Consider the following 12,332-nt stretch of genomic DNA (forward strand, 5'->3'; position numbering starts at 1 on the left):
TTTGAACCCTGAAACATAATTCTCTTTCAATCCAAAGCAAATGTTAGGTCCATACAAAGTGCATTTACTCTTCATATATGATGCAGAACAAAAGATATAAAATTATATATATAGTACAGCACAAAAGTGTATGCTGTGCTATACAAAAAATCTTCAGGAACAAATTCATCATTATTTGCATTTAAATTGTTGTTATTAGTGGGGTTTTTTTGTTTGCTGTGTTTTTAAATTAACAGGCATCACTTCCTTACCTTGCAAACGGTCTCTGTATCCCAGGGTAAGATGGTTCTCAGATCAATAACTTCACAGGACACACCAAGCTTTTCTTGAGCCATTGTTGCCACCTCTTTGATCACATGTACCTGAAAAGGCCATGTATCACCACCAAGTAACTATTTAATTTCTGTTTAAGATGTTCTAAATTATGCATACTGAATACAAGAAGTAATTTAACAAGTTACCTGCACGTTTAGCAGAAACCTTTTTATTCAGTAATCTAATAAGCATTTATTAATCAGTTCATTCTTCTCATTTACTACTCTCACTATTCCTTGAATTTTAGCACCACTTCAAAAACTAACTTCAGTGAAAAAATACTGAAAACAAAACTGTTGCTTTCTAGAAATATATCTTTCAGTAAACTGTATTAGGCCTTACTATTTTATATTTGTAGTCAGTTTGGGGTTTAGGATAAGGCTTTTTTAGGACTGTAACTAAGCTAAGACCCAAATATAACAGAGTAATGTATTTCCATGTAGCAGTCACATAAAACCCTGCAAGAAGCATTATGTATATTAAAAAAAAAATCCTAGTAACTACACTTACTACAATTAACTGAAAGTGCAATAGATGACTAAGTCATCAATTCCAAAGCATAATTCTATGAACAGTTTAGTAGAGATAGTAAGTATCACCTAAAAAATTAACTGTAAGCATCCAGAGCTGACCCTGACAATCAAAGCATACTGGCACTAATATGACAATATGACCATTCACTGGTCTTCCAACACAGTTTAATGCCAGCTTTACCAATGTTGCATCATCTGATTATTATAGTTAACATTTTGCTAAAACAAAGTATTCCTATCAAGCAAGAAGGCTTGTACTGAATAAGAATACACATTATTCAGTATCCACCAGTCAAGGAACATATTTAGCAGCCTATGTAAGTGCAACAAACTAAATGTAAAACAACCCACGTCTATTAGCACCCTTGTCATAAAGTGTGAACAGAACAGAAAGCAATACTACACACATTCCAAACCGTATCTTGACATTGTGTTATACAACGCTTTTAAGCAAAACACATCGTAAGCACTGGCTTCCATAAGACAAACATGAGCAACCAAATGCTACAACACAGAGAATAACAACTGTTATGACAACTCATATTAACCTCCACAAATATCTCAGCAAAAAGTATTTGCTCATGAAATATGAGGGTAAAAAAGAATTTCTTGGTATGATGTTGTCAAACTCATGTTTTCGTTTATTGTTAGAATGATTCACAACACAGGTTTGGATTGAGGCATGTGACCTCCACTGAGCAACTTCTAGGTATACATGAGGTGTTGGAGGCCAAAGACCATCCCCAATAAGCAATATGGATGAGGTCATCTTGGTCTGGAAGGCAAAAGAATTTTACAGTATGGACAGAGTCAGGCAATATCAGTTGCCTGAGAGTCAGACAGCAGTATTAAATTTTACATAGAACAAAAATCTATGATGAAACGAGATGATTAAGGATTTAAACATGCATCTGCATAATTCAAATATGAATTATAGAATTAAGCTGGAAAAAAAAAAAATCTTTAAGACCATCAAGTCTAACCAATAACCCAGCACTGCCAACTCCACCACTAAACCATGTCCCTAAGCACCTCATCCATGCTACCTCCAGGGATGGTGACTCAACCACCTCCCTGAGCAGCCCATTCCAATGCCTGACAACCTTCTTAAGGAAAGAAATTTTTCCTAACATCCAATCTAAACCTTCCCTGGTGCAACTTGAGGCCATTTCCTCTTGTCGTGTCACTTGTGCCTTGGGAGAAGAGAACAACACCCACCTCTCTGCAACCTCCTTTCAGGTAGTGGTAGAGAGGGAAAAGGCCTCCCCTGAGCCTCCTCTTCTCCAAGCTAAACACCCCCAGTTGTTCTCCAGACCCTTCACCAGTTTTGTGGCCCTTCTCTGGACACACTCCAGCACCTCAATGTCTTTCCTGCAGTCATGGGCCCAGAACTGAACACAGGATTCGAGGTGTGACCTCACCAGTGCTGAGTACAGGGGCACAATCACTGCCCTAGTCCTGCTGGCCACACTGTTCCTGATGCAAACCGGAATGTCATTGGCCTTGGCCACCTGGGCACACAGCTGGCTTATATGCATCTGGCTGTCAACTAACACCCCCAGGTCCTTTTCCACTAGGCACCTTTCTAGCCACTCATCCAAGCCTGTAGTGTTGCCGGGGGTTGTTGTGACCCAAGTGTAGTACCCGTCACTTGGCCTTGTTGAACCTCATACAAGTGTCCTCGGCCCATAGACCTAACCTCTGAAAAGCCTAAGAGGTAAACAGCAACTGACTATTTTAAAAAGTAAATCAATACAAATATTGTAATAATAAAATCAAAATATAGCTTGCACAGGGGTTTTTTGTTTAAACTTCTGATACGTCTGTGGCTGTATAAGAAGGTTTGAGAGTTTTCAACCTGACACATGGGATGGATGATTTTGCTGTTTCTCTGATGTGTAAGTGGGTATGTTTACCAAGTTCACAGGAGATAAGGATTAGTTAATGATCAGTTAAAACACTGAAGACAACTGGAGAGGAACTAAAAGCCTTTCCTGATCTTCATTAGTTCCGCCCAGGAAAGCAAGCATCAGAGCAGCAGCTGCCAAGCAACTACCTAACATTCAAAACCATTTGGGAAGTAACCCGTGAGTATGTGCAATCTCTGCCTACAGACAATGAACTCTGGATTGGTGCCACATTTAGCAATCACGTTCCAAGTTCATGCACACAGCCTGCAAGCACCCTCAGCACAAACTCACTGAACGTATTTGATCTGCAGAAGCCTGACACACGCAGAACACGCAGGATTTACCACATACGTGCTAAGCGTGCATCCCCCTGCTTAAACAGACACACCCACAGTTTGGTCAGCTCCTAAATTTGGAGTAGGGCTGCACATCTGTCCTACTGCTATCTGCATCAAAAGAACCATCTGCCTTAACACTTGGCCTACATTTTCCAAGATCCAAAGCACATGGAATGACATCCTTCAAAAAAAGCTAAGTCCTCTCTGCACTACTGCCTACGGGGTAAACTCAAGGTATTATTAAATCTCTGAAGTCAGCTTTCAAACCATTACTGTATAAATTCAATTTTTGGGAATAAGATAAGCTCTTAAGATTTCATCCAAATGAAGCAAAAATTTGCACTTTCTAAAGGGAACATAAAGAACTGCAGAAACTGTTTTCTGCTGGAGAAACAAATATGAACAAAGATATTGAAGTCCATAATTTAATACAAGTGCTAAGTATCAGAGGCTAGTAGGAATAACCATAGGTATATAAAGGAGATCAAGTAGTCTGAGGACAAGGTCAGCTGTCAGAGAAGCACTGAAGAGTACAGATTCCAAACAAAAAGAAAAAAAAAGGCACAACTCCAGGCATCAATTCAATACTGTTATGATGGAAGTTAGAACACTCCCTCCCTCCAAAAGCTTCTCAGATATAATTAGGCCAGGAAAATAGCAATTTTCTTAATTATAGGTTAAGAGCAATAAAAAGATTTTTCTGGTAATACCAAACTAGACTCAAATTTCTTCTCTATAATTCTTGAAAACAAACAGTCGGGTTTGGGTTTTGGTTTTTTTTTTTTTTTACCAAATTTTCCAATATTTGCAGATCTCTGGGGGGGAGGAAAGAGCTAGTTATATACCTGAACAGCTTTGAAATACAACTGTTAGAATAAAAACGAAATTGACTTCTATTTGTATAAAGTGATCAGTGGATTTTAACTCTTTGTATATAAAAGGAACCCCAGACTGCACTTCAAAGTCATGTAGTTTTTTTTTTAAATCATGCTTTTCTTTCAACACACTGTGAACTCTTTTCCCATTGCCTTTCTCAGAGTCACATCTCACTGCCCCGTTCTTAAATATATCACTTTCATAGTCACAGATAAATTAACCTCCTTCATTAACATCTTCCACATTTCCAGAGTCAGCCTCAACCAGAAGCGAGTAAAATCTTAGACAATAAAAAGCAGGTTTTGTATAAATACAAACACTGGCAATCATTCATTCCAGCACATAGTGATGGAAGATGCGCAGAGTTTACTGTCTGGCACTTAATTCTGAATGCAGCACTATTCAAACATCACCTAACCCTTAGCCTAGGCCTTGCTGGATGACAAATGGTTTGTTAGAGCCTTACTGACCTGAGTGCCCCAAGCAACCAGTGTCACATCACTGCCTGTCTGCAGCACCTCAGCTTGAGACAGTGGAATGTTGTAGGGCTCCACAGGAACTTGCTCCACTGAACAAATAAAAACAATGGGGAAAATAAGCATTAGATTCCTTTACTATTCAGTATTATCCCATAAAAATACACACTAAAATTTTTCTTCAGTGTTAATACCATCTAAAACAATAGACCAAAATCACATTGAGTATTAGCCTTTATTTCAAAGGTTTAGTTGTAAATAAAAATATTTTAATTATATTATTAAAAATGCATTCAGCATAAAGTTTAATTTATGTTATATACCACATAATCAAATACACATATACACAATAATGACAGTAGCAAGTCCTGCTGTACCCCGAGTCAAAATATCAGCATCAGATTTGGACATGGATACCACATTAGTCTATAAAAAAGTCTCAAACAAAGACTGGAGTTAATTCGAAGTATCAAGAGAGCTTTGAAATTATACTTTAATACTCAGATGAGAAGGGAGAGCTGTGCCAGTGCCCTCCTGATATTTGCTAAGAATGATGCTCCACCATTTTATGTCTATATAGCAGAAAAAAAAGTTTTCAGAACCCACACAGAAAGTGCTACCAAGAACGTGTGATTATAGCGGTTTTAAATTAGTCTAAATATTTTGCTTTGAAAAAAGTTATCTATTCACCACAATTACATTAATACATCGCAATTAGAGAGACTAGACAAAAATTCATCATCTCATCTCCTCCAAGATATTTAAGGTGGTTCCATTCAAGATCAATTTACTAGCTTTTAGATAGAAACACATTAGGTCAGTTGTGTTAGTTTTGAATCAATGCTCCTACACACTATACCTTGACTGATTTGGTGGTTAAAATTGTGATAAATGACATCTATATATTTTAAAATAAATTTTGTTTTGATCTAATGATGAAATTGCCTGTACACTAGCAAGTCAAATAATTCTTCTTAAAATAAATTCCAATGGAAAGCTGCAGGGGGAGGGGAATCTTACTCAAATCTTTCTAAATACACAAAACCAATCCATAAAGAAGGCACTCTACTTGTTTTGTTAACATATTTCATAGTTCATAAAACAGTTATTGAGTTCCTACTGAACAAAATTGCTTCCTGAAGTTATGATAAAGAATCCTACAGTGATATACCAGCAGGAGAAAGTAGGTGGTTTGTATTTTTCCTTCATTAGCATGGCAGATGCAACACAAGTAGAATGATATAGGGTTTTTTCTGGCTTACAAGTTATAAGCATAACTTTTCAACAAATCAAGTGATGAGTATTTTTTTTTAAATTACAGCAGATTTCCTCCCCTCCCTCCCCCCCGTAATGATCTATAAATACCACAGATTTCACAGAATCACAGAATGGCTAAGGTAGGAAGTGATCTCTGGAGGTCACCTAGTCCAAAGTCCCCTGTGCAGAGCAAGGTCACCTAGAGCCAGTCATTCAGGGCCATAACCCAGTCACATTGAGTTCTTCCATGATGAGAGACTCCACAACCCCTCTGGGGAACCTGTTCTGCACAGGGTGTTTGACCGCCTTCACAGTAGAAAAGGTTTTTGCCTATGCTTATGTTAGAGATCTCTCACTTCAACTGAACGGGCACAGAGGAGACGTAACTAAATCATTCTTCCTAAAAACAGGACAGGAACTTTTTTTCAGCATAATTAAAGAACACATGTCCATGCCATCAAGGAAAAAAGAAAAAAATTAGTTTTAAACACAAGGTGTTTTTAAACACAGCACAAAATCAGACCTCTTTGCAAATTGTTATTTTTAGTGTATTAAAATAGCAGTGTCTTTCTTTAACAGTGTCTTTGAATAACAAGTGGCTAAAGGAATATAAGGCAGGGGAAAAAAAATAGGGGAAAGGCACATCCAGCCCTTGCTCACTGCACATGACTGGTTGACAGTAAAGCAGACAAGAATTCTATAGATTTTGCACACTGTAAAACCCTCAGGCAAAAGAAAGCAGGGGCCCTGAACAAGAATGAAACCCACAGCCATACTAATTGGCATCGCATAAGTGTCCCTTTCATGGGATTGTCATCTGCATGAAACCTGGAGAACAAGAACCTTATAAAGATGACGTGGGACCTTCAAGTGGAAACCCAAGCAACTGACATGAATGAGAAGGTTTTGAAGTGACAGTGGGATGCACCAGAGGAAGAAGTGGAGGGTGTGTGTGATACAAAAAGAGCTTCTCTGTGTAATGGTTTTATCCGCTTAGGAAAATTAAACATACAATTACACAAATTAACTGATTTCTTACTATAGCTAAACCATTCTGCAACAGTGTGCCCACTGGATGACCTCACCTAGAACTCCTGACAATTTAAATGCAAAATTCAACTCGTCAATAATGTATAGGGAAGTCCAGGTTTGGCAGGATTTATTCAAAAGTCTTTGCAAAAACCCCTCCCTCCACTAACAGTGAGGAAAAGTAGCATATGAAATGCATATTCTTCCATAACAATTAACCAAACCAGGACAACAATGTTTATACAAAGCAGCCCATTCATCTGTTACCAAAGATATAAGACATTTTAAATTAAGTATTTCAAATACAGATTGCAAATAAAGTAATTAACAGAAAGTTGTAATTATCAGAGAAACACGGCCATCACAAGTTAATTTTAAGAGGCTGCACCATCTGCTGCTTTTTCTAAAAGAGCAATCCGAACAGCAGAAAGAAAACACATGTTTTCTCATCTTACCTGTCTTGTCTCTATAACAACCACTGATGCAAGTCATATTTATTTCTACACCACCAATGTCATATATAGTACAATTAAACGAAACTGAAAAGGTCAAAAAACATCAGAGTAGGTTCTCCACAAGATGTCTAAACCTGATAATGTCAAGGTGACTCATCTTCTCCTTTGATTCATAATCATTATGTGCTCTTGACACTGCACAGGCTGTTAACTACTCTTTGTAAATCAAAGCCTCCTTTTTCTTTTTAATTCAGATATTTTCTCAGTATCTCTGACATTTAGGGGGATGTCACCATGGCACTTTCAATGACATTATAATTTCCTAAGTTAACCAGCAACAGAATTCTCTATATATATCCGTACTTGTATATTTATCTCTGGATTTTTACACAGAAAGGCTTACATCCTTGCTCCGTTCTAATTATATACAGGCCAAATCAACATACACAAAAGTTCTGATAGCCAGTGGAAGGTTATGTGGAAGGAGAGAGCATTTGTTCCCCTAAGGAGCAGATGCTGCCCCTGTACTCTGCTCTCGTGAGAACCCACCTGGAGTGCTGCGTCCAGCTGTAGGATCCACAGCCTCGAAAGGATTTAGACGGGTTGGAGCAAGTCCAGAGGAGGCCACGAAGATGCTCAGAGGGCTGGAGCCCCTCTCCTATGGGGACAGGCTGAGAGAGTTGGGCTTGTTCAGCCTGGAGAAGAGAAGGCTCCGGGGAGACCTTATTGTCCCTTCCAGTACCTGAAGGGGCTACAAGGAAGCTGGGGGGGCTTTTTACAAGGGCCTGTAGTGACAGGACAAGGGGTAATGGGTTTAAATTGAAAGTGGGGAGGTTTAGATTAGATATCAGGAAGAAGTTCTTCACAGAGAGGGTGGTGAGGCACTGGAACAGGTTGCCCAGAGAAGCTGTGGATGCCCCATCCCTGGAAGTGTTCAAGGCCAGGCTGGATGAGACTTTGAGCAACCTGGTCTAGTGGAAGGTGTCCCTGCCCATGGCAGGGGGGTTGGAACTAGATGGTCATTAAGGTCCCTTCCAACCCAAACCATTCCATGATTCTATGATCCACCTGGACACAGATCTTTTCATTGCAAAAGGGGATAACAGGAAGAGGGAGAAGCCATAAGGAAGGGACACAGGCCTAATCAACACATGATGTGGAAGGCCGTAACAAGAACCAAACCTGTTCAGTCCCATTTATCAATAAGGGAATGGGGAATGTGTGAATGTTTATTTCAGTAAGATTATCGGATGAAGGACCTTGTCAAGCGGGATGATAAACCAAAAGAAGCCATAAACAATATATACAGAGACAGAAACCTCAAGACAAACCTAACAGACAGAAAGACAAGAAACAAACTGGTCAGGCACACGGAGTAACGGGCTATGTGCTGGTTTTAGCTGAGATAATTTTCTTCACAGTTATCTAGTATGAGGCCATGTTTTGGATTTGTGCTGAGAAAAATGTTGATAACACCATTATAGTTTGTTGCCAAGCATGTTTGTTTACATTATCCCAAGGACTTTTTCAGTTTTTCATACTGCCCCTGTTCTCCCAGTTTCTTCTCTATAAGGAGCTGGGAGGAGACACAGGCAGGACAGCTGACCCAAATTATCCAAAGGGATGTTTCATGCCATATAATGTCATGCTCTGTATACAAGCTGAGGCAAGTTGGCAACTAGGGACTGCTGCTTGGGGATGGACTATCGATCACCGGGTGGTGAGCAATTTCATTGTGCATCACTTGATTTTGTATATTCCTTTACCACTGATGATTTCCACTTCCTTAGCTGTGCTATTAAACTCTTAATGTCAATTCACAATTTTTTTTCCGATTCTCTCCTTCACCCAATCTGGGGTGGGGAGAGGCAAGCAAGCAGCTATCTGGTGCTTAGTTGCTAACTGTGACTAAACCACAAGAGGATATCAAGAAAGTATGGGCAAAACAGGAATTGCAACTGATAAGCACGCAAACCTGAAGGTGCAGAGTATTGGAGGTGGGTGCACCGCTAATAGGGGCATGTGAAAGTAAAGGGGGCTGGGGAGGAAGAAGGTGGGGAAGAAACAGAAAGGGTTATAGAAGTGTACAGTTGAACATAAAGTGGGGCCAGACAGCATGTGTGCCTGACTGAGCCCTGTGCCTCATCACGGTGTTCAGTCCTAGCTTCTTTTGAAATGCTATCTATCTTGTGTAGGATGTGTGCTTCAAGGATCATCATGAGAAGACAAGACACTGGGCCAGCAACTGGAAGCAAAACGGGGTGCCAACATCCTGGGCCTGTGGTGTGAGCTACAGGAACAAGTAGGGGCCATGACTGAGAGCTTCTGGGAACAGCGTGTCCCAAAAACCAGCTAGCAAGCGGGACTAGACTGAGGCAAGCAAAAGGCTGTTCTACCTCCCTGCATGATTCCCAGAGGATGCTGGACTGGCTAAAACTCTCCACTCTCAAGAGTATTGAAAGGAAGAGAGCTGTCTTCAGGACAAACACTGTCATTCCCCGCTCCACATACGTACAACCAACCCGGTGCTGGCGCTGCCGTAACTACTCAAGCAAGTAACCCAAGCAAGTAAACTAAGTGTAAGTGAGCACTTCAAAGAGCCCAGGGACACAGAGGAACAGCAAGTCCTGTGCTAAAGAAACTGCTAATAGAAGGGGTGACTGTGCAAAAGTAACAGGCAGTCCCGCCTGTGGGCTCAGCCACAGATGCAGCACTGTACTGCTTCAGAGTATAGGAAAAAGAAATCTGCAATAACTAACTACAGCCACACATGCTAAGTATACTACTTTTCCAGTCTAGTTACTGCTTTATGATATATGTCATACATACATATATATCTACATAACCATATATATGCACAGTCAACATAACAGAAATCCATACATACACACATATATCATAGAAGCATACAATGGTTTGGGTTGGAAGGGACCTTAAAGCCCATCTATTTCCACCCCCCCTGCAGTGGGCAGGGACACCTTCCACTAGACCAGCTTGCTCAAAGCCTCATCCAGCCTGGCCTTGAACACTTCCAGGGAGGGGGCATCCACAGCTTCTCTGGGCAACCTGTTCCATTGCCTCACCACCCTCTCCGGGAAGAGCTTCTTCCTGATATCTAATCTAAACCTCCCCACTTTCAATTTAAACCCATTACTCCTTGTCCTGTCACTCCAGGCCCTTGTAAAAAGTCCCCCCCAGCTTCCTTGTAGGCCCCTTCAGGTACTGGAAGGCTGCAATAAGGTCTCCCCGGAGCCTTCTCTTCTCCAGGCTGAACAAGCCCAACTCTCTCAGCCTGTCCCCATAGCAGAGCTGTTCCAGCCCTCTGAGCATCTTTGTGGCCTCCTCTGGACTCACTCCAACCAGTCAATATCCATTCTCCGCCCAGCCTGAACCTGTGCTTGGGATTGCCCCAACCCAGGTGCAGGACCTTGCACTTGGCCTTGTTGAACTCCATGAGGTTGGCAGTGGCCCACCTCTCCAGCCTGTCCAGGTCCCTCTGGATGGCATCCCTTCCCTCCAGCGTGTCGACCGTGCCACACAGCTTGGTGTCATCAGCAAAGTGTCCAAAGAAGTAACAAGCTAATTTTTGCAACCAATTCAAGCACTGCCATCTTCAAATTACTCTGCTCTTTTATGTTATGCGTAACAACAGCTGTTAAAACTTCTTCGAACCATAAAGTTCACTATAATTAAAACAAATCAAAAAAGTAATGTCAATCACCTCCTTTCACATAAGATTACAATCTAAGGGGGCAGATTTTCAAGATTTTTAGAAATTAAGAACTTCAAAGTTTTAAATTTGAGAAAATGGTGATGTGACATTCAATTTTTTTAGAAAAATAAACACTGATCTGGAAACTTATTTTAGTATCTACAGCTATCAAAGAGAAAACAGTTTAACTTCTATCAAATCTGTACTGTAATTTGATAAAGAATAATGCTTCTTAGCTCTATTTCTTTTTTTTTAACCCAAGACTCTACAAAGCATTCCACTTCCAAAGTTAACTGAGAATAAATCAGACTGTAAATATTCATCTACCTTTGCAGCCAAATTTAGAGATCTTATTTAGTCTTCAGAATTTCACAATTAAAAGCACAACCCTCAAACATAGTTACACACAAACCAAGTCAAAACTTCTCCTACATTATTGTTTTAGCTGTGACTATCAACATTTATGTGACAAAAAAAAAAAGGTGTTGCTTTATTGGAAAATGCAGTATATAAATCTTTACCTGCAGCTCTGTAAAGTATTTTAGGTTCAAAGAATATGCATGGATTTTTGTCTTCTATGCATGACAGCAGCAGTCCTTTGGCCTGAAGAGGACTCCTTGGAATAACAATCTGCAAAAATATTTTTTAAACAGTTTATTCAAACTGCATTTCACCTAAAAGCTTCCTCAATCAAAATTAAAAATAAGTAATTATTTGTTTAAATAAACCTATGTACACATCGAGAATTTCTTACAGAGTGAGTTAACATCAGTGCTACATCAATAACACACTCCCAATTTTGAATTTTATTTCATTCATGAATGAGGCTTGAATACTTCCCCTCTACATCATGATTAAGTCATTCTACACCATGAATAAACTCATTCAGGTTAAAAAAAATACTATGTTAGTTTACTAAAATTAATGTAATACTATATGTTAGTTTACTAAAATTAATGTACACGTATGACCAAAAAAAAACCCAACAGGAACACAGCTGTGAGATCCTCAGTTGTTTGGGTAAAGATTTATCAGAGGAGGCCTGGAAGGTATTCAGACTTAGTCCAGTAAGTTCTGAAGACTAAAAAAGGCAATACCTATCTAAAGTTGACATCCTTTGGTTATATGAAATACCCAAATTTATTAATTTTGGATATCAAAAGATAACAAAACACACCTGAAACTATTATCAAGCAAAGAGAAAACTAAACAAGGCCTCCAGATGCAATCTGAATACTTGGAAGGAAAAAGTATAATTGATTTATCAACACAAGAGTTAATTTTGGATGATCTAAGAGAATGTTGATTATAAACATATTATTATCAAATTATATCACTTTCAATGAAAAATTGTCAGCGACATGGACAGTGGGATCGAGTGCACCCTCTGCAAGTTTTCTGATGACACCGAGCTGCATGATGTGGTCGACA

General features: G+C 39.6%; 1 protein-coding gene across 1 annotated transcript; it reads right to left on the minus strand.

The window, feature by feature from the left end:
• Positions 1-251: 251 nt before the first annotated feature.
• On the minus strand, positions 252-11,531 carry LOC104509009 (2-oxoisovalerate dehydrogenase subunit beta, mitochondrial-like; the record flags this gene model as incomplete). Its single annotated transcript, XM_010150801.1, has 3 exons — positions 252-362; positions 4,443-4,540; positions 11,423-11,531. Coding segments are annotated over 3 exons (318 nt in total), but the record flags the coding sequence as incomplete, so codon positions are not given.
• Positions 11,532-12,332: the final 801 nt, after the last annotated feature.

This window comes from Eurypyga helias, unplaced genomic scaffold (genome assembly GCF_000690775.1).
Source record: "Eurypyga helias isolate BGI_N326 unplaced genomic scaffold, ASM69077v1 scaffold29244, whole genome shotgun sequence".
NCBI classification, from domain to species: domain Eukaryota; kingdom Metazoa; phylum Chordata; class Aves; order Eurypygiformes; family Eurypygidae; genus Eurypyga; species Eurypyga helias.